We start from the raw sequence: 23,540 nt of genomic DNA on the forward strand, positions 1-23,540 counted from the left end.
AATTCCAGGGTATGTTATTCCTCAAGCAGGGCTGATAGGATTGTGTGACACCTTGTGAATAAAGTAATTCTACATAAGAACCAATGTTAAAGTGTTAGTGCATGTTACAGCTGTACAAAAACCCTATATATAAATATACAGACTGTACGTTATCCAGAAGATAGTAATGTCATCTTGTATTTTATTAGTTTACTGAACCTTGACATTTACTGAAAATTGTAGTACTGCAAGTCACTCAGTAGATGGCGCCAGGCACCAGCATTCCCCATGTCACAAGTTTCCTTATAGTACCAGGATACGCTGTGGCCTATAAGACCTGATCAGCCAATATGTTCAAGTTTATAAAACTCATCTTATGACAACATTTATTTAACCTGTTCAGTCTCACACAGAAGTGAGCAGTCAGCCATTATATATGTTATCGAACACACCAATCGTCACCATCTTTCACCTATCACATTGGACATGAAATATCTTTAGCATTTAAACAATACAAGGGTAATATGGGTGGAGATACATCATTTAAGTTGCGCAGTAAACAAGTTCTAATTGTAACTGAGTGAAATAAAATATTGTATATAAAAATAAATATTTGACATTAAAAGCCTTTCACTATGTTAAAACAATATTCACATTATCCACAAAGCCTGACCTATACTCCATTCATTCTGTTCTTACTCAGTGTAATAAAAGCAGCCTGATCCATAGCTATACCTTATACCAACAATGGTAATGAAGAGGAATGGAAAAAACAAAAAAACAACTAGCAGCCAGAGATTCAGTCATTGCATTATGGCTTACTATTTGGAGAATTGCAGCAGTGCCACCTGTAGGTAACACAGAGGTACTGAACACTAACAGGGCAGACAAACTCCATACATTATAATTAATGACTAGAGTCTTCAAGATCATTCCAAATCTGCGCCCCCCCCCCCCCCCAATATGGTGATCACTCCAAATCTCAATAGAGACCAGCATAGTCACCTTCTACATTACAAGAGGGCAGGTAGCACCACAACCGAATCTGCCCTCCAAGATGGCCACCAATTCCAAGTAAACCGTTTGTCTTGCAATGCACTGGGAAGGGGGAGAGCTAGAGGGGACAAGTTCTCAACCATAATGGCAGTAGCTGCTGCTTTATTCTGTAATACATCTGGTATGGACACAGAACTCAACCAATTGTTTCAAATGAACATATTGGTAGCTGTCTCTCCCCCCAATTCACAATCTCTAAACGTGACCTATCTTACTATTGTTACCTTAGATGCAGAAGTAGAACCCCACACCATCAGCAGCTGTGAGGCAACGTATCCAAATAAGGCCACATTGTAATATACAACTGAGATGAGTGCCTATCTAAAAATGCCTAAAAACCAATTATACATATTACTTATATACATCCAATTTATACAACTTATATAAAAATAACTCTACACCCAGACTGTTCAGCTATCCTGTAACAGACTCTACATGCTGCTTGGCTGCTGTATTGCTGGGCCAGTGTCACATTCCTTAATGGTATTTTCTGACCTCATGTACATAAGGAACAGAGTGACAGTAGCAAACGTGGCAGCATTGACAGGAAAGGCTCTGAGCAACGTTGACGTCAGCCCCCTGGTAAATACTCTCCAACCTTCCACTTGGTAGCTCTTTCTGACACAGTCAAGAATACCATTGTAGTTAGTGACTCCTCCAATACCATCTGCTTGCATTCTTGATTTGATAACATCAATAGGGTAAGTTGACAGCCACGACACAATACCTGACATGCCACCAGCAAACAGCAGTTTGGGGATGATGTAATTGTCATTGATTTCACAGCCAAGATACCTGGTGAGATAGTCATAGGTTAAAAAGTAAAAGCCAAAGCTTGGGGTCTCCCTGAGGAATGTGGTAACCATGCCTCTGTTGATTCCCCTCAGTCCTTCTTTGCGGTGAATCTTGACCAAACAGTCCAAAGAATTCTTGTAGTTCTTGGATTTTGATTTGTATTCGCCGGTTCCTTGGAGCTGCATCCTGGTCTTTGCCAGTTCCATCGGACAGCAGATTACACACTGTATGGAGCCAGCGGCTGCTCCAGCCAGAAACTGGTTTAATGGAGTGTCGGAACCGAGGTATCTGATAGCGTTTCCTTGGACTCCAAACACAAGTGCATTGATAAAGGTCAGACCCATCATTGGTGAACCGACGCCTTTGTAGAGTCCCCATGCCTACAACACACAAATATCAGACTGTAGACAAACAATGGGCAAAGTCTAGGTAAATTGCAACCATGTCTAACATTAACAGAAGATTTGGATGATTTTATTACTATGCATGGCTAGATTGTAGTGCACATGCAGCAGAGGAGCTAACATCAAAACTAAGAATCCATTGCAAGCAGAGGCGTAGCTGGGGAAAGTGTGTAGGAAAGGGGGAGGGGCGCAGAATGGGTTCGCAACAGACCCACTGACTGTGTGGAGCCCTGCCTGGAATCACTGCAAACAGAGGCAGACATTTAAACTAAATCAGCATCTACAAAGAACACATACAGTTGTTAGAGCAGGAAGCCATGAGATTTCTTCTTTATCCTGTAGAACATGCTCTTACTTGTAGGCCTCAATCCTCTTTAGGCCTGTGACCTACAAGGTGCCCTAACCACAACAAAGACACTTGCGTCCTGGCACAGGCACGATGACATCCCTGCATTTTGCCTCCTATGCTGGGTCAAAGAGGTTTTAAGGTCTCGGTGCCTTTTAGGTCTCAGGCCTTAAGGGTAAGAGGAATGAAGACGTACACCAATATGGTGTACAGCGCCATCTGGTTCTGGCTCTAGCTCTGTATAGTACAGGGACCAGCCAGCTATTTGGCCATAAGGGAGATTATAGGGGTATCATTCATTTTATAGGGCATTTTTATATATATATTTTTTTTTTTTTATAACTGGAGTAGTAGCAGGGTGAGGACAACGTGGGTCAGGTGCTTGGAAAAGTGAGGGGGCCAAAGATGTCCAAGTTGCAAACTGGTGGTTTTGTCCAGATGGAACTGTGTACTCATTTGAATAGTCTGCAGAGCCCTGTGTAGAACTGGTATCTATTGCCACTATACTGTACAGTGACCATATAGTTGTAATATTGGTATATCTGGTTAGGGGGCCCATTCAAATACATTTGACTCTGTGCTTAACCCTTAGCTACGCCTCTGATTTCAAAGTATTGTTATGATTTACAGTCGCCATTTTCATCCAGGCTGTGTAAGTCACATTTTGATCAGCATGCAAACCGTGTAGCTGCATACAAACATGTGGCAATATAAATGGCCACCTCCAACAAGTTTGCATTGCACAAGTAATTTAGAATAGCGACAACACTTACCGATTCCTGTTTGATAATGGATTGGAAGCAATGAATGGTCCCTCGATAAAGGGGTTTGGACACACTCTGAACCTGGAGTCGTACCTACAAGAGAAGATAAGTGGTCATGAAAAGGGCCCTTTAAGAGCAGTGATTCAAGGAGGAGCAAGAATGTATCATACAGTTTCACAATTCATAATTCATTTGTCAGTACATTTCCTCTAGGTGAAAGAAGAAAAAAAATAGCAATGAATGTGACACAGGTATGTGATGAACCACATGGACATGAGCAAGCGACAGGATTTACAACAGCAAGACTGGGAGTACAAGGACTAAGGGAAGAAAACGCTCAATTTTTTCCCCATTTGATTTAAGCTATGTCCACCATTGTCCAATCTCGCCGTTTTCCTGTTCACCTCACCACTTTCGTTTCCTTGACCACAAAGCAAATCCTATAATCAGGGCCCTGTGACTTATCACCAGTATGATGCCATAATATTATGTGCCTAAGGCTCCGTTCCCACGGAGTAGCGCGCCACTCATTCTGACATGTAAACACGTGTCCGAGTGAGGAGCTTCAAAACAGATCCCATTGACTTCAATGGGTGCAGTCTTACACGCACTATACAGTGAAATCAATGGGAGGCTTTTTAACCCATTGGTTTCAATGTGTAGCGTGCGTAAGCCGGCACCCATTGAAGTCAATGGGATCTGTTTCGAAGCGCCTCACTTGGACACATTTACGTGTCAGAATGAGTGGCGTGTTACTCCGTGGGAACAGAGCCATACCGTCGATTTGTTGGGTCTCTGGGAACAGCATGATGGAAATACATTTCTAACACCATCCCAGACAAATAATATGTGAACAAGTCTTCCTTGATGGATAAAAGAAAACTTGCTTTATTGCCTGGTTTTCCAGAAAGCTAGTGAAAAGATCTGTGAATAACTCCTCAAAAAGAAAATAAACTCCTCTGCAAACAGTGTTTGCAAACTACTTGCTCAGTGCAAAGGCCTGAACATTCTTCAAGTTTCAACTCACAAGGTAAGAAATTTCTTCTATGTACATGTATGAACTTCTTCCCACCCCACTATTTTTAGCTGCTTGTCTGCAGGTCTTCCTGCAACTCCTATATTATGGTCACTTTTTCTCAGCTATGTGTTTGCTACTGTACAATTACTCAGGGAGATCGGGCAGACTACATTTGTCTTTGATAATGTATGATAAGGAACAAAGTGTGCTGCAGCCATAGTGATTATTAGCAGCAGAAAAACTGACAGGAAGCCATGTATGAAGGCTTTACAATTAAATAACAGACTGCTCAGCAAGAACCTGCAATATTTTTACTTTGTATTTAAAGCTCATTATTCTTGCTTCTTTGCAAACAGTGGTTGACAGCTCCTCTTTTGAGATTTTGTATACAATGAAAACCTTCCTTGGTGTGTGGCCCTTCCATGACTAAGGTCCCACTGGGGAAATCAGACCTCTGATCGGATTGGGGACAATTTTACAGGTGATTGTTCTATGGTCTGTCCACCAAAGCCGCTGAACAGTGCTAACAGCAAGTGCCAAATAAAAGAAACCCAAGTCAGTGAAGTTGTCCTTTGAAAGCTGTACAAGACCTAGTGTTATGTCTGAGCTCATAACCAGCATGTCCTGATAGAAGTCTATGGAAACGCCTGTACCACTCCCTAAGCCAATCAGCAGCCGTGTACAGGGCAAGAGAAGCAACAAATGACGGAAATCCCTCCAGGGAACAAAGAGTTTCATAGTTATGTAATATCAAAGTTTCCGCTCAATAGTTATCAGCCAGCTGCAGCTAGGCATCTACACTGTCTACAATAGTTAACTTCCTGTCACACAAGGGCAGTCATCTACAGGGGGAAGTTAGACAGGTTTTACCCATTCCCATAAACTACATAACTTGTCAGTAGCAAAATAAGATAAAAATTCAATAGCGACTGCCTTCCTCTGCAACTCCTCCTATTAGGTTTTTGTGGATTACAGTGCAGCATGTGAATCGGAGCATTTGTTGCTAACTGAACCCATTTCCAAGGTCACAGAAGCCGATCCTGCCTCCTTTGTAGTCATGAATAAGGGTGCATTCACACAGAGGAAGTTGATGCCTCAGATTTAGCGCTAAAGAAAAAAAAAAAAAAAAAAAAAAAAAAAAAAAAAACTTCCCATTGACTTCACTCGGTTCTTTTTTCTGCTATCAATGGGAGGCTTTTTTCCCCTGAACTGAATCTGAGGCGGATTCCACACCAAATTCAGCGGCCATTTTCCTCCGTATGAATGTACCCTAAGGGCCCAAATTGTGAAAAACCTACTTTTTTGCAGATTTTGGTGCATTTTTTTTTTTTTGCACAGTCCACTTTTTTTGTGTTTTTTTTGGGGGGAAGAGGGGGAGGGGAAAGCTGCTTTTCGGCAATGTGGGGCATTAAGTCAAGTTTTAACTCCTTAGGTTATCCATAGGCTTCTGATGCCAGTTTTTACCCTCAAGTGGTGTGAGTAGTAAGGAGGCTGTAGCCCATGTTTCTACAATGTATGTATAGTATAAAATACAGGTGCCAACTATAAAGCCCAGAAGTGCTGTGAACAGAGACTGAGCAATCCAAAACAGATAATATCAATTGTACAGAACCATTACAGTCAGCAACTTCTTTACAACTTATGGGCAGCATGAAACTCACATGATGTTACATGACATACTAAATGAGGACCTCTCACCACCTCAAGTTCTTAGCATGTTAATAGGCGCCACTTCACCGATTCCAGTACAGCTGGAATGTTCTCTCTAGTCCCCACTAAGTGCAGATAGTTTTGATGCCTGAAGTGCTATTAGACTGTCAGAAGGGCAGGAGGTGCGATTCATCCAATCAAAAGCAGCCATTATCAGGGCTCAGAATCCCACCCCTTGTCTGCTCCTGCCTGACACTGCCTTCCTGACAGTACAGAGCCTAAATAGCATATCAGGCACCTAAACTTAGGGGGTGGGGAGCGTTCACACTACTGTTAGGCATCTGTGTGAAAATGTTAGCAACGAATACTATCAGAACAGACATCCAATGGTAATGGGAATGCCCTCTTACAGTACAGTATTGGGGCTAGAGAAAAAAAAAAAAAAAAAAGAAGGATTCTAACTGCAGTGTCGTCTTAAAGGGGTTGTCCCATCACAAGGATCCTATCTATACTGCTTGTTAATGTGGATGTAAGACTTTTCCTAAATACATTGCTTCAGCAAAACTGCTTTGTTTGTCCACTATCTTACTTTATTCAATTCTTTGTGGCCACAGCCCTGACTTAGCTGCTCATGAGTCAAGTGATGTATCTGCTGCTCTCAGGGGGGAGGGAGGAGGGGCTAAGTGCAGGGAGCGAGCCTGTGTTTCTATCTATTCCTGTGTCTACACCACGTGACCTAGCTTCCTGTTAGCAGATATGAAAGCAGCTCCTCTCCCCTTTCTTCTGTTCTCCCAGTTATCAGGCTAGCTAATTCAATTGTGTTCATTATGGCAGAGACAGAGTCTCTGTATGTAACACAGAATGGAGTTGCTCCTGCCTGTACGTCATAGTCCAATATGGGTGGGTGGAGCTACACAAATTTGGGGGTGGAGCTAAACGGCAGGTTGCCTGTGAAACCCCGCCCACCAAATGATGCAAGAAACCAGGAAGAAAGAAGATTTTACAGCAGTAAAGACTGATGAGTATGCGACATGGGAATACCCCTTTAAGGATACTGGTTCTGTGAACAGTATGGTAACCAAGTAATAATAATGCAGCTCTTACCAATAGAAATATAAAGTATCCTGGAGAGCTGCCTGCAGCCAGACATGTATGTATCTATAGGTGCAGCAGAAGGTCACTGCCCCATACAGAGCCCAGATATCTGCAGAACATTCCGAAGCCTGACCAAAGAATAAACAACATAACAAATGCAAGGACAGGAAGCCAAGGACACACACGGTTACATTTAGCTCACAAATTAAATATCTCCCCTTAAAGGAGCACTCCATGTCCTGGTGCCACAGACAATGATCATCATTAACAACGCAGTTTCAAATCTTATACTGGTTTATGTGGCATGCCATCATTTGCAAATATGTTACTGAAACAGAAGGAAGGACCCAAGTGCAGACGTCAGAATCAGGGCCTCCTATGCTGCAGACTCACACCCCCATGTTGGGAATGAAGAGTCCAGTTTTTCAAGACATTGAACTTGCTCAAATCAATTATTTCCCATCCATGTCATCCTATCTTAGGCTTGGTCTTACACGGCCGTAATGATTTTACGGTCCGCAAGTTGCTGATCAGCAACATAGACCCCACAGATGCCCATGAACTGACGCACTTACCCATAGAGTTCTATGGGCGAGTCCATGAATTCACAGCCTTTGCGGACCTGCTCTATTCAGTGCGGAGACCTGGCACACCACGGATAAAATATCCAGTGGTGTAAGAGGCCGCACTGAATATAATGTGTCCGCAATTGAAAACCCTCAATTGCGGACTTACATTACGGCCCGTGTAAGACCAGCCTTACACTGCCATTTACCATAGGTTATGTCAAAAACTGTATACTAGCAGATCAGGATTACTGATATGTGAATAATGGAAACCAGGAGTCATGGACATAGTGTGGTATATAAATAGGGGCATGGCATGTAAAAAGGGGCGTATAAACTAAAATAATGGTTTATTATTCGTCAGAGATAAAATGTTCAAATAGTAATTTTGATTTGGGTCACAATGGTCCACTCCTATTATTAGCCTCTGTCTGGTTCTGCACCCACTGATCAGGGGCATAGCAGTAGCTGCCCCCCAAAGGTCCCATAAGGGAGGTAGGGACCCCCATTTCGAGTTTTTCACTAAGATCTAGTAGCTTCAAGTTATTCCTCTGGTTGGACCCTAGTCATTTGAACACTGAGATATACCATACATGTCTATACTAAGGTTTGTTTTATTTGCATTTTTTATTTTAGAACATATACAACTTTTTATTTAATTAAATACCTATAAAAGAGATCGCATAGTAGGTGGGGAGTAAGGAATCATGCTGTGTTTTATAGGAAAAGTCCTATACCTGTGTTTTATGGCCCATGCTCACTGAGGAAAGTGAAGTCTATGGAAGCATCATCCATGTGCCATTCAACCAAGGAACTGGCACATGCGTATGCTGGTGTGCATGTGGCCTTAGTCACACGTCAGTGTTTTGCATCATAGGTTGCAAGCCAAAACCAGGAGCAGATCAGAAACACAACAGGTGTAAACCTTTCCAGGAAGTCTTATCGCTGGGTAGTCTCAAAAGCAACATTGATTGATGTGTGAATAAAACTTTTCCAAAAGGTGTTAAGACACATATGGGAAGAAGAGGGTATGCAGCTGAAGAAAATAAAATCAATAAATGAGACTTGACCTTCTTGAGTCTGGGAAAAGCTGGGTGTCTATTCCCACTGGAATGGCTATTGCCGTTTTGAAAGTCAGTGTGAAGATTATACCATAGAGAATATATTCATGGACTGTCTTTTAGGGTACAAATTAGGTGGATATATAAAGGACACTTACGTTCCATTTACTGACCTTCCCAAAAGGGAAATCGGTGTCTGATTAAGCATGGGGAACATGCAGGAAAGCAGGCGAGGAGGATCATAAGAGACACAGGGACACAATGGAAAGTTGCAATAAAACATAAGCAGGAGAATGGGGATCCATACTTAACAGTATAAAGCAGCATCCAATGAAAAGTTAAAAATCTTTAATTTATTCTAGTGTTGGAAAGATTTATCAAAACTTGCTGGAGCAATATAAATAGTTGCTATGGCAACTGCACCTCATTTCCTTTGCGCCAACTTTGATAAATCTAGTCCCCTCCCAAACCCCACCCGCCCAAGCTGCTCCAGAAAATACATGATTTCAGAAAGAATCAGTTGGAGAGAAACGAGAATTCACCTGGGAAATACTTACTGGCAGGGAACGCTCTGCGAAACGGGTTCATCTACAACAAAGTAACACTTTTAAGGCGCCCCCTAGCTTGGAGAGCAGAGGAAATTAAAAGCAACAAGGCAATATATCACAATACATAAACTTGTATGAGGAGGTAATGGCATTAGGAAAGCATGATAGACTTGAACATTTGCATAAACAGTAATTTCCTAATACACCACCATTACCAGATCCACATCCTTGAATTGTAGGAGTGATCAGATACCACCGACCCAGCTGCAAAAGTTAAAAGTCTCCATGCAGCCTATTCTTAAAGGGGTATTCCAGCAGATAGCATATACCTATCCAATGATCTGACCACTGAGACACCCACCAATTGCTAGAACTTGGCATCTATACCCACAGCATTGTATGGAGCATAAGTGTACATGTTCAACCTCAACTTCATACAAACTCTTCTTTACCTAGGTCCTACTGACAAGAGGAAATTAACTGGGGTTTCCTAGTCCAGCATTGGCGGTGGGGTCACCATATTCAGCCCCCCACTAATTTAACATGTATCACCTGGAATACCGCTTCAATAATAGCTATGCATGTTGGTAACTTTCTTTATATTTCCATTTCTCTCCATATAAGACCTCAATGTGAACAATCACTTACAGCAAACATTTGCTAAAAATAAGTTGCTAAAATAGCTCAATTACTAAAAAATTACTACAGTCATCCCTAAATGTCCATGGGAGGAAAAATCAGTCCAAGAGCATTAATATGGTGGTGTGGGGACAGTAGGGAACATACTTATGCGGTGTCAAAGTGCCATCTAAAGAATGATAAAAACAACTTTTACTTCATGTTCAAATTAGTTTGTAAGTACATCCAGGAGTGTCCCCTCAACACAAGCAATGGCTTTTAGTTCAGAATAGCTGCCCAGTATTGCTCATCCCTGCTCAGCCCTGTCCCCTAGCTCTCTGATTGGATTCTTGGAGGATTGGAGTCTTTGCTATCTTGCATATATGCTGATTGATGATTCATGTGTGATCGTAGTAATGTGCAAGGCCACATCATCCACTACAGGAATGTAAAAGATGACACTCTGGTACATAGACCGTACTGTGCATGTACATACCCTCGAGCAATCAGTGAATCAGGCCAAAAAAAAATAAAAATTAGAATAAGCACCATATTTGACAAGATCGGAGAAGAGATTGAAGGATCTAATTGATGAGTTAGTGGGCGGCAACAGCAACTTATTTTGTATATGGATTATTATTATTTATATAGCACCATTAATTCCATGGTGCTTTACATTTGAAGGTTTACATAAGGAACACAAAATGTACAAACAAATATAATACTAACAATGACGGACTGGCACAGTGGGATAGAGGGACCTGCCTGTGAGGGCTTACAATCTATGAGGGAAGAGGGATAGAGACAGAAGGAGAGGGGGGGGAGACAGTTCAGATGGCAGTGCGGTGATAGTGTTTTTGGAGGTTGGAGGTCTTCCTGAATAGGAGAGTCTTCAGGGCCTTCTTGAAGCTTGTGATTGTGGGGGTCAGTCTTATGTGTCTTACTAAGGCATTCCAGAGTACGGGGAACGCACGAGAGAAATCTTGGAGACTTGTGTGTGAAGAGTGGATAAGAACAGAGCGGAGTAGGAGGTCATTGGAGGATTGAGGTTGTGTGTGGGCAGGTAGCAGATTAGGTCAGAGATATATGGAAGGGACAGCTTGTGGATGGAATTGTATGTTAGCATTAGTAACTTGAACTCAATTTGCTGGCCAACGAAGGGATTGGCAGAGGGGAGTGGTCGTTGAAGATGAAGGGAGATGTGTATTAAGCGAGCAGCATGGGGCAGGGGTAAGTGTGGCTCCATTAAATTTGATAGTTGGATCAGGTAGAGCGGCCGTACAAGGTGGAGCAAAGATGATGAACTCTGTTTTCTCCACATGGAGTTTGAGAAAGCAGGAGGAGAGAGGGGAGGCTACAGCCACTAGACACTCTTGAACTCCGGACAACAGAGAGGTAATGTCTGGTCCAGAGAGAATAAAACTTGCATTCATTTGCACCTACACAGCACTTATGTTAACTCTTCTGTGGTGACCCTACAAAACCAGATTAGTACTTCTGGACTGATCTGTCTGTCCCTTTAAAGGAGCGTCCGATTTCCACACAACTTACATATAGTTGAATAAGTGAATAAGTCGTTCTGCAGGCTTGTCTTGAATCCATTTACAGGTGTTTTTCTTGGGACACAAAACCAACCTTCTGGATATAGTCTAACCAGAAAGTGTGGCAGGTTGCACCATACTACAGGCGAGCAGAAGTCAGCCCCAAACATTGCTGTTATAATGATGGAACTGCTTGACGAATTCTAAAATCTTTACATAAATAGATGATACTTGCTTTCACAGCTCATAGCTATGCATGCAAGTAGATCATAAATACATGTATAATTGTAAATGTAACCCACCTTTACTGTGTCAAATGGGTGTCCAACTAACACACCAGCAGCACCTAAAGAAAGAAAAAAATAAAATTGTAATTTAATGTAAAAAAGTTGCTGCACGCAGACAATATAAAATTATCAGTGATGTAACCCATTTGCTGATCATCTACTACATCTTCCGATAGCTATAAGGGGTACATGGATGATGTATGGACTATTAGAATATGCAGCAGTGGGCAGGCAAAATCTTTTTAAAAACTCTTATGGGTAAATTGATTTATTGTGTTTATACTCTTGGACAGACTCCCCCTTGGACAGACTCCCCCTTTATAATATTTATAAGTTTCTGTATATATAGGACAGATGTATTGTATCAGTATGTATACATGAACATTAACTCCAGCACAAATACATTGTAATCACTAGTCACGGTCATTCTCGCATAATACATTCCTGCTTCGCAGAAAGAGTTCACAAGGTTTAGCCCTTCACAGATAACTCCCTTATCTTCTGTGCAAGGTTCACTAAACCATATTCTGAGAATAAAGCTGGGCTTACAGGTCTCACACAGAGAACTCATCACACGCAAAATGATGTAAAAAAATAAAAAATATATGGGTCACTGCACCAGAGTTGGCATAGGTATGGAATAACTTTTTGGAAAAAGGTTACTACAACAATGAAAGTGGCCACCAAATACATTTGATGACACCCATTTTCATAAATATGACGAAAAGACCACAAAAGTTGCTTCTGTACAATGTAGGCGTTCTCTAGTGAAACGTGTCAAATAAGGAACTACCAACCTACAAAGATAGGAACAGTAGTGGATATTGGGGATAGCAGTAGAGTCTTTATGCAGACAGACCCAAAACTACCCCTGGGCTTATCAAGGCAACCACAATCCTTTGAGTAAAGGGCACTCTTGACATTCTACCTGGTCATTCATGGTCTGTCATCCACAGCTCTGGAGTCAGTAGGCCAAATCAGACTCCTTCATAAATGGTTGACAGCCATGGTCAGTCAGAAGTGGTAAAAATTCATCAAATTCATTAAAAAGCTAGTGATTAAAGTGCTAAAGCAACAAACTATGTCTAATTATACAATATTCATAATTCATTTTATAGCCGGAGTGGGTAACCTCCTTTGACAGTCTATGCCATGAAGAAACATGGAGGACAGATGAGCCCTTTTACCCAATTTTGTTGATGAAACAATCTCAGTCTGCTCACGCAAACCTACAACGATTATTGCAAATATCCCTTGTGTGCTGATTCCATGTAAACTTGACCACTGACTCCATAGCATAGGACAATGGACTACACAGAAAAGATGAGAGCAAAGTTTAATCCTATGTAAATCTCAGGGCTACTTTTAAAGATTATAGATAAGATAGGTCCACTACAGTGAATGTACAGTGTACTATACAGACATATCCCTGATCTGAAAGTCTGTTGGCTCATACAGCTTGTGGCAGAGGTGACGCCATATCTAGCTGACAACGATTTGCTTCTGGCCAGGAGAAGATGATCACTTAGAAAAAAAACAAAAAAAAAAAAACATTCAGTTCTTTGGAGATCTTCTGATTGGGTGTCAACAGTCTGATCATCCATATCAAAAGAGTAGCTTTACTATTAATAGCAATAACGTATTAATAAAAGTAGTAGCAGCAATAACAGTAGTAATGAGTAGCTTAAAAACATTGCCTACACTGTTCATATGCCAATCAACATTTTATTGAGCCAATGCTGAGGCAACTGGGCATCTAACCATCTAGAAGGAGACAAATTTGGGCTGAACTTAGTCACATTTAGTAGCATTACCTTACTTCTCCACTGTCCCAGATCCTGAGTAGTGTCCCACGGTGCCAGTTGGCAGGAGGTATGTCCTGGATACAACTCATCTGCACCCGGAGAGGACGCAGATGAGTTGAATACAACGGTGAAGCAGAAGCGAACAACCCCTGCCTCACCACTGTGTCCCCTATGTGCTCTGGCTTCGGGAGCTGTAAGTGTGATGTGATGACATCACTCACATCGTGCCTGCAACTCTTGGGAGTTTTTTGTTAAGTGTTAAACGTTTGTAGCTCAAGAACATCAAACTGTGGGGGAAGATGGGGGGGGCAAATAATGTCCACCTCTAGTTGCCCCCACAGTTTAATGTCCCTCTCCAGCTGCCCCCACAGTTTAATGTCCCCATTTAGTTGCCCCCAGTTTAAACTGGGGCATCTGGAGAGATATTTTATACTGTTGAGTCAATTTGAGGAGAACATTATAATGTGAGGGCAATATTACATTAGGGTGACTGTAGGAGCATTATACTGTGTGGGGAGAGGCAAAGTCAATTTAGAAGTGGATTGAGCTAAATTTGCAGTGCCACACATTTTGTCCCTCTTTCTGTCCTTTGAAAGCTGGGAGGTACGGCATTACAGTCAGTTCTCTGGGTTTTTATGATCCTTCCAAGTGCATGGGGTAAAGTATGACTTGGGGTAGAAAACCATTTTATTGCAAGTTCTGTTACCCCAATATCCCTTTAAAGGAACTATCGCTAGAATACACTTTTTAAACTAAATACATATAGGAATAGCCTTAAGAAAGGCTATTCTTCTCTTACCCTTATTATTCAGAGCCGCGCCGCCATTCTTTAGAAATATCTTCTTTTTTTCCTTATTTAAAGGAGTTCTCACAGCACTGCTGTTTACGTGCTGGGTAACACCCGCAGTGCTGCAAGAAAACTCATTTAAGTAAGAAAAAAAAAAAAAGATGTTATTTCTAAGAAACGGCAGAGCAGAATAATAAAGGTAAGAGAAGAATAGCCTTTAAGGCTATTCCTACATATATTTAGTTTAAAAAGTGTATTCTAATGATAGAATATTGGTTCCATGAATATTAATACAGAATCAAATGTGTTAAGTGAAAACATGACCGTGTGAAAATCGATCCGGCTGAATTGAAGCTGCTATTTATACACAGTGATACCTTGTAAGTGGAAAAAAAAAGTCGTGACTGCCAGGCTCTGTAGTGTGTCAGTGACGTTAACAGTTTGTGCACTGGATCATGTAACAATAAGTACTAAAGGAAAAGACAAACAACGTAGTATGACTGTATACCAAACAAACGGAATAGAATTATACTTTAAGCTATACAATGACGAAGGCTACACCCAACCACCTCCAACATGACCCAATGACTGGCTTCAACCATAATAAGGGCTAAAAAGGTTTATAAGCAGGGCAATGAGGAAGTATTCCAGGTTGCAGCAGCATATATAGTCCAGCATTCTACCTACACCAGTCTTTTCTATGCAGATTCTGGAACGCAACAGAAGGCCACTGGAAATATCCATTGTCAGATTTTAAACTAGTCTACTGAACCGCCATCAACCCTCTAGGAATAGTAGTCTCACTAGTGCTAGCAACAGAACTTCCAAGTCTGCTCCAAGACTCAGATGTTATCACAAGACGCATGACCTTTGGAGTATAGGAAGTGTCTGAGGGTCTCTCATCCACTTCGCTCATTCATGGTACTGAAACACATACTGCCAAACTGAATGGGCAACTATGGTCTGAAGTCACACTTACTTTGTGTTAGTTTTTTCATGGGAATGGGACATATAAAAACCATGGACAGACTCCCGTTTCTCCAACCTGCTGGATCTACAGTACTTTAGGCTGAAGACCCATGTTGCAGAACACTTTTTTTGCTGCAGATTTTGCGCCAAAGACAGGAATGGCTACAAAAGGAATAGCAAATCTATAGAAAGTACTTCTACTTCTCACTTGTGTTCCCGCAACGTGGTGCTTCAGCCTTAAGCTTTGTTTGCAGAAATACAGTCTCAAAAAATAGATCTCAATCTGGATGCGAGCTTCCAGCCTCATAAGAGAAAATCATTGTTGGCCAATATACCCACAGGCAGCAGTAATAAGAGATATGAAGCACGCAACTCCTCAGCAGTGGGGCCATGAGATTGAGTGACTCAAAATCCCACATACTTGATTGATCGATCGATTTCTCCAACTATTCTACCAGTCAGAGAATTCATCCCATCAGCCATCGCCTTATATGTCCTATCTTAGGCATGAAATATTCTATGAAATCAAGTTCTGTTAAAGCATGATATAGAATACCAAGAAAGTAAAGGCATGCACAGACATTACGCTGCGACCTTAAATACTCTCATAGCTATGCCTAAATAGGCACGTGGTGTGTGTTCCATATGTCATTTGAGATCTACCCTGGAGAAGGTGATTGGTCTCTTTGGGGGTGTGAGCGAAATGCAAGTTCCAGGGATCTCCTGCACATTCATCCCAAGGCCTAGCAGAGCGTAAACAAACTGGTTCTACAAGTCATGAGCTCTTTACTGGAAAAGAAGCTGACTTCTCATGTTAATAGATATTTGTTGATAGAGTGTGCTCAGAGCAATGCTGAATTATAAAAATTCCTTCAACCACACAACTGAAATATCTTAGCGCGAGTCTGCTAGAAAACATCAGATCTACAGACAAGTCTACACTCACAATAATAGATCAAAGTTGACAAGATCTGCAGTTACTTTGTGCAGTGCTCCAATAACCTCTAGTATAGGAAACCTGATTGCTTGAAGGTGTGACCCATTATTTGCAAACGCTTTTTGTTAGAAGGTTCCCCTGACAAAGGGAATTCCAGGTAATTTATGTGATTTATCGTATAAACAGATGGATCCTACTGTAGACGTTTCCATTAAAAAGCAGAAGTCACAAAATTTTGTGGCTTAGATTGCACAACACTCATTCCTGACAGTGTGTTGCTCTACACAAATATACCCACTGACATTACCAATTCCATTTAAGGGAAAAAAAACAAACCACAATCATTAAACATTTAGGGTAAGTTCACATTGGGTTTTTGGTCAGGATTTTGAGGCCGTATCCGCCTCAAAATCCTGACCACAAAGACAGCTCCCATTGAAATCAATGGGAGCCGGTTAGTTCATTTTTCCAGGAGCCATTTGTTCCCAGAAAAAAGAAGAGACATTCTCATTCTTTCAGGCGGATTTGCCTCGCGATTCGGCCTGAAGACACTCCCTCCTCCCGACTAGGCCCATTCATTTGGACCTAATCCGGAGCGGAGTGCGTCGCAGCTACCCATATTTTGGTCCAGAACTTGAGGTGGCCTCTGCCTCATGTTCCGGACCAAAAAACCCAGTGTGAACTTACCCTAATGTGGATTTATTTTTATTTTTAAGAAAGTGGGAGGGGTCTTTACAGTCCCAAAACTGGCTTAACACCTGAAATTTACACCAACTCCTAGCTGGCATATATTTCAGTATTGGGTGTATGGACCTCCTGAGATGCCCCAATGTTAAAAGGCATATACCTCTCACATCAACATTGATTATTAAGACTGGTGCACTACCTGTAAATCTTAATTTGGCCTTGTGGTCTTTGCACTACATAGGAAGCCGTGTTGAAGAATGGTTACTGTACAAGAAGGATGCAGGCGCTGTCAGTCTACAACCATCTGTTCATCTGCTTAACTTAAATGATTAGCGAGCATGTGACCATGAGGGATTCAATGCCTAGGACCTAAGAGAGGAGCTCCAAGCAGATTAAGCTCCTCTAAATGCTAAAAACAAGCTCGCTACAAAATCGAGATCTTCTTTCATTATTTCCCACTCGCCTTCAAAGATGTAGTGCTCACCTCTAGTCATCAAGGAAATGGTAGCCACACAAGCTTTAGTGGCAGGTAGGCACTAGGAGGAGACTACTCAAGAAGCGCAGGCTCAGTTTGCGCACAGCTTGCATCAAGGTAGAATGTATGGTGTGACCAGGAAGCTAGGCCTGAGGTATGCCCTGTTCGAACTTCGATGGGCAAGAGTACTGGATCTTGGCCAGAGAACCAGGTGTGGTTGTAGTAGTACTGACTGTGGAGACAAGTGTCACAAGCAGTGAGGGGTCATCAACAGGATCCCAATGGAAGGAGGCCTTCATGGGAGCTTTGAAGACAAGGAGTGCCACAGATGATCTATGGCATCAGCTCCTCCGTCAGAGTGAGGGAATCACACAGAGAATGGAGGACCTGACTCACAGGTCAGGTGGCCGAACACAGGGCACCTTGTTAATGAACGGGACACCTTCCCTCCACATGTGCTACGGTCAAGACTGTGAGGTCTTGCTGAATTTGGTCTTTTAACTTCTGTTTTGAAAGGTAAAAGCAAGACCTCCTGTACATAAATATACCCCTGCGTGAGGGTCTAATTCTGCTGGAATTCTTCCCATTTCCAAAAGAACAAATATACTGGTTTCAAGCCTGGATGTACCCAGGTCATAGTTTAATTTACGAACTGCTGGGACAAGTTTCAGTGGGAAAGTGCTATAACATCATGCTAGTGATACCCTCTTATTAAACCTGCATATTATGGAGAAAGATTATTAAAAGGTAGTGCAAAGACAGCCATAAAATAAATAGGAGCTAACTGTGCTATGAGATTTTATTTGAACATATTTGGTCAAGAAGCTCTCATATAGGACAATGAAGGGTTTTAGAGATTGTAGGAAAGGGATTAGAACCATAAACACCTTCTTGCCTCAGTTTTAGACACAGACTAGTAAAATCGCTTCCTCCTCTAAGCAAAGACTTCTCACCCTGAAATCTTAGAGAAAATCCCATCTACCCTTTGTATACCTGTGGGTTTTTTTTTTGTTTTTTGTTTTTTTAACTATATATACACTTCTCATTTTGTTTTCATGACATCTGCATACATATTGCATCAAGCACAAATTGTGCAGATTCCCAACATCTCCTCTTGTGTCTTCATGCTACTTGAATCAATACAGACACTGTTACCAGCCCCAATGCTTCGGAGATGTGGTTTACTGCAAACACAGACCCAGAGGGTGAAAATAAAGTAGCCAATGTCTATAAGCAGAACACAACTAAATACTTCATAAGTTTATTCAACAGATGTGGGTTTAAACAATACCGTACTTAGAGTGAAATAGCTAAATGGAGTCTATCAGGTCCAAAATGCCTTCCAAACCGATAACAGTGCTGTGTAGGGTCTGTAATAGCAATGGAAACATACCACTGACCACAAACTGATGAAGCAATACAGAAATTATTATTTTATAGATATACAAGTCAACCTGCAAGTGCTTTGGGGATGGGTCCAATTTACCAAACATGTCGAAGCTAAAAATGGCATTTACACAATTCTGGTAAGTCAGGCTTTCCCCACTACACGTGCAGGCTGATCTGCACATCCATAAAACAGTGTAGTGTTTCGTGCAGTAGAGATTCTCATTTTTCATATTACATCAGAACTACTGCTGTACTATAAAACTGGAGATACTGTTATCCAAATTTGAAGTGACCGTCAACTTTGCAACTGCTACAGATCTATATATACTGGCAATACACTGTGTAAAGATTCTCCTCTGCAACACTTACATAGGCTTTAACATTTTTTCCTAGGAACTGCTCTATTTTATACTAAAAGGAAGTAAAATAAGTTAAAGTATAATTACAAAATATTTTGCAGATATCCCCCTACACATTAGTTAAAAATAAACATGAAAGGCACTTACACTTTAAGACTGTACATTTCCTTTTTCCTGCCTTTTGCAGCACAGGCCAGATATTTTCAGTAGCTATACAGTCATTATTCACACAAAGTTTTGACAATCTGATTTCTTTGTGGGACACTAGCATGTGGTTTGTCCTACTTTTTTTTGTTATAGAGTAACTTAACGGATCCCTTTAACTTGATCAGTTAAGTTGTTGCTTGTATGTTTTATAGTATTATTTAGTCCCTGATCACCTTTCCTACCAATCAATTTAGTCTAACTTTCTGCAGACATCGGATCTTTGGTGAAAGTGACTACTATAGACCTTGGGTATACTGGATATGGAAAAACTATTCCAATGATATGGTAGCTCTAATTACTCTTGCATGATCCACCAATACCATAGCATACTCAATACAAAGACAGGAGAGGCTTCTCTTGACAAATCCTGGGCATCAATGCAAAATCTGTACTGAACCCCCCTCTTATAGTATGCCAGTAATACTGGAGTCTTTGAGCACCAGGCCCAGGTACAACTGCTACCCCTTCACTCTCTATATCTATGCTAGGTGGCTATAACCTCAACCTACAGAATCAAATTCTTAAATCTGACTCATTCTTGATGAAGTTAGACTCAGCAACTGCCTGCTCCCACCCACTTCTATTGGACTTGTACAATATAAATTAATGGCTTGATCTGTACACCAAAATCCCACAACTGCATTGAGAATTGGTATAATTGTACTCTGTGCCAAGCTAAAGACATCAATTCAGAGAGATCTGTAATAAAACAGGTGAATCGCCTTGGTATCTAACTTTAATAACCTGTTTTTATTGTGCTCTGCCCATTCGCCACTTCCTCAAAACATAGTATAATCTCATGACTCAGACAATTCATAATGAAAGAGTCAATTGCAAAACTCTTCACACCCAAGGGGGATATCATGCACTTCATTATATACAATGTCAGTGCTCTGCACGTGAACCCAAAATACAGACGCACAGGTAAAAGCCTACTGCGGATACCACTATGTGGTGTCCATCTGATGCAATCAGTACAAGCACATTCATACAGAACTGCAAAGGAGCCAGCCCCATGAGATGTGAGGACACAAATCTGCTGCAATCCTTCTCATAATCTTAAAAAGGAACTCATGAGGACTCCAAATCCTTCAGTCCTGAGTATACGATGAATTTTTTTAATGGATGTGACGTTCTTGCTGCTAGTACAAAGTCTTTTGCCTCATTGTGTATAGTGGAAGCAGCGAGGCAAGGCAACTAACATGCCCATTGTTCACATGTAATAAAGCATTTTACAAATCCACATTGCTAGTCTACAGTGCAGCAGATTGCAGAGGGAAGAAAATGTGAGTAACATACAGGGCAGCATACATAATCCTATATACTATACATTAAGATGGATGTATACAACATGGGGCCTACTTGTGAGTGAATCCTTTGCTAGACATAAAGAAATCCATCAAAGAGCCCTATATGATACAGCATAAGTGGCCAAGCTTTTGCACACTGTAACAGACATTTAACTTTGACCTGCACTTCATGGTCACATTCAACGGGGAAAAAAAAAAAAAAAAAAAAAGTGTATATTATGAAACAGCAAACCTTTGCAGCTACTTTTACTATAATTCTATTATACAATCAAAAGTGGTACTGCTAAGAGGTTCAGGTTTATATTCAATATTGCCAGTATTTATGGCCTAGTGTAAACATTTGTTGGCAGAGTCACACTGGTGCGTATCTTTAGCCACATTTGCATCCTAAACTACTGGTTATAGACTACTGCAATACTGAATAATCCAGATCAGGCCCATGTCTCTGTACACCTGCAGAGTATACAGCTGTCTCCAATCTCCGGACACACAGTCTGTATACTGAGGAACACACAAGCCTACCTGCTATTCTGACCACATTATGCATCTCTGTAGAGTCAATACAGACTCCTGCAGGTCCTTGGTTCGGATTCTATGCCATGTATTAATGCCATGCATTGGCCCTGTATTACCATAACCTAAGGTGCTCCCCTGACATTCTTTATGGCTAGTATGCGCTTATCTTACAATAACATTTCTGTATTTCTTACAAAACACATCAATATTTATGCTAAACAAAGAATAAACGTGCAATATAACACCACCACATCTAACATATGATACAATCTATCCACATTGGTCAGAACAATTATTGGACATGTTTTACATTTCATATTCATTTTTCACCAGTGCAAAGATATATTGATTTTTGCTACAATGAAATACACTTTCCCGGCAAGTCTAAAGAAGATGGTAGCAAGAATGCAAATCTGGTCTTATGTGCATCTAAGGAATGCTGAAGTATTAGCCTCCAGATAAAGGGGCTAGTGCTTGCACAATCAGCTGGATGCCTGCAGTACAAAGCTGCTGTATGATGTATGTATTACCCTATATGCATTATTTATCACCATGTATGATGTATGTATCACCCTGTATGATGTGTGCATCACCCTGCTGATCAATGCAAGTGCTTCCTTCAGGCTATGGCATATTGAGGTCATCAAGACAGACTGCAATGACTGATCAGATGCAAATCTCACCTCCTGCGCATCCAGCCAGGAAATCCAACGCCATTCCTCCCAGGACGGATGCCAATGATACCAAGTGTTCACCTCAGTGTGCTCCACAGTGCCAGCTCCTAGTGCCCTCTGCTGCTACAGGGGAGGGGAAGGACAAGGAATCTCTGCTGCTGTGGGGAGTAGTAGTGACGGCAGAGGGGGTTGTAGTAATGAGGTGAGGGCTCCTACAGGGGGTAGCAGTGAGGCCCAGGTCAATAGTAATGCTAATAACGTTGCTTATGATGATTATAGTGAGGAGCCTCCTGCGCCCCCTCCCCGATGGTTGCACGATCTGCGCCAACCTCACTCTAGTCTTTTCTATCTCTGACACCGCCCAACAAGGTGCAAATGTCCTTATTTAGGAGCCGCATCCTGTCCAATCAGCACTGAAGGAAGGGACAACACCCCCAACCCTCAGCTTCTTGCCCCGCCCACCCGAGGAGGAGGGGGAAGAAACGAGGGCTCAGCATCCTCCACATGAAAGAGACTCTGCTAGGCCCATCAATACTAGGGAGGGCGGGATGGCGGTGCGAGGCCTGTGTGCGTAATGATAGGCTCAGCTGCTGCTGCCGGCTCATGGCTGGAGGAAGCTGGGAAACAGAACGCATTAGATTAGCAGACGTGGAAGGGTTAAACTGTTTGGTAAAACGTTTGCCAATCCTCATGACACCCTAAATTCATACATATGGGCACCCCGTGTGTAAACCACAGATACCCCCATAATAGTGTAGAGCTCTCCTCCTAATGTGTCAGCCACAAATACCCCCATAATAGTGTACAGGTACAGCTGTCCCTCTAACGTACCAGTGTGTAAGCCACAGATACCCACATAATAGTGTACAGGTACAGCTCTCCTCCTAATATTGTGTCAGCCACAAATACCCCCTAACATTGCATCAGTCATGGATACCCCTCCCCACCAAACAATGTTTCAAGGACAACCCAGAGAACACTGTATCATCCACAGATACCCCAAAAAGTGTGTCAGTTACAGATACCCCTATAACAGTGTGACATCCACACATACCCCATAACTGCATATCAGCCACATATACCCCCATAACACTGTCAGCCATAGCTGTCCTCATAATGGTGTGTCAGCCACACATACCCCTTCACAGTGTATGTCATGGATACCCCCCAACAATATTCCAGCTACAGATACCCCCTAGCTGTTAGTTATCCCATAGCTGCGTGTCAGCCACAGATACCTCCATAAGGCTGTGCCAACTACAGTTACAGTTACATTGTGTCATCCACTTATACATAACTGTGCGGCAACTACAAATCCCCAATAATAATGTGCCCCCATTGATGTGTCAGTCACAGATGCCCCTGGTCAGAATGTCAGACTGTTCTATAAGAATATATTAGGCACAGATACGCACCCCCATAACTGTATTTCACAGTAATGTGTCAATCACAGATATGACCATAACAGTGTGTCACCCATAGATGTCCCTAGAGCCACAGATCCCCATAACAGTGTGTCACCCATAGATGTCCCTATAGTCGTAGATCCCAGCGTGTCACCCATAGATGTCCCTAGAGCCACAGATCCTCATAACAGTGTGTCAGAGATATACCTATAACAATGTTACATTACAGATATACCCACAACACAGATACCCTAAAACAATGTCAGCCACAGATGTCCCTACAGTCACAGA

At 41.8% G+C, this 23,540-nt stretch overlaps 1 protein-coding gene across 3 annotated transcripts; it reads right to left on the reverse strand.

Moving 5' to 3' along the window:
- Positions 1 to 958: 958 nt before the first annotated feature.
- Positions 959 to 22,240, reverse strand: SLC25A29 (solute carrier family 25 member 29). Of its 3 annotated transcripts, XM_075282547.1 has the most exons (4): positions 21,853 to 22,240; positions 11,744 to 11,787; positions 3,354 to 3,437; positions 959 to 2,210 (listed from the first exon to the last, which is right to left on the reverse strand). In XM_075282547.1, exons 1-4 carry the CDS (start codon positions 21,884 to 21,886, stop codon positions 1,467 to 1,469), a joined length of 906 nt encoding a protein of 301 aa, XP_075138648.1. In that variant the 5' UTR covers positions 21,887 to 22,240; the 3' UTR covers positions 959 to 1,466. The 3 variants fall into 3 exon arrangements, with proteins under 3 accessions (XP_075138648.1, XP_075138650.1, XP_075138649.1); XM_075282549.1 differs by lacking the exons at positions 11,744 to 11,787; positions 21,853 to 22,240 and adding an exon at positions 9,292 to 9,310; XM_075282548.1 differs by lacking the exons at positions 11,744 to 11,787; positions 21,853 to 22,240 and adding an exon at positions 9,277 to 9,295.
- Between the last annotated feature and the right edge of the window lie 1,300 nt (positions 22,241 to 23,540).

This window comes from Leptodactylus fuscus, chromosome 7 (assembly GCF_031893055.1).
Source record: "Leptodactylus fuscus isolate aLepFus1 chromosome 7, aLepFus1.hap2, whole genome shotgun sequence".
Taxonomy (NCBI): Eukaryota; Metazoa; Chordata; class Amphibia; order Anura; family Leptodactylidae; genus Leptodactylus; species Leptodactylus fuscus.

Excerpts from the sequence above, each read along its gene's own strand:
- SLC25A29 (XM_075282547.1), bottom strand. The coding sequence starts at position 21,886 with ATGGCGTTGGATTTCCTGGCTGGATGCGCAGGAG. Across the intron at positions 3,438-11,743 it reads ACCCATTTGACACAGTAAAG|GTACGACTCCAGGTTCAGAG; the intron begins GTGGGTTACATT and ends CTTCTCTTGTAG. Across the intron at positions 2,211-3,353 it reads CCATTATCAAACAGGAATCG|GCATGGGGACTCTACAAAGG; the intron begins GTAAGTGTTGTC and ends TGTGTGTTGTAG.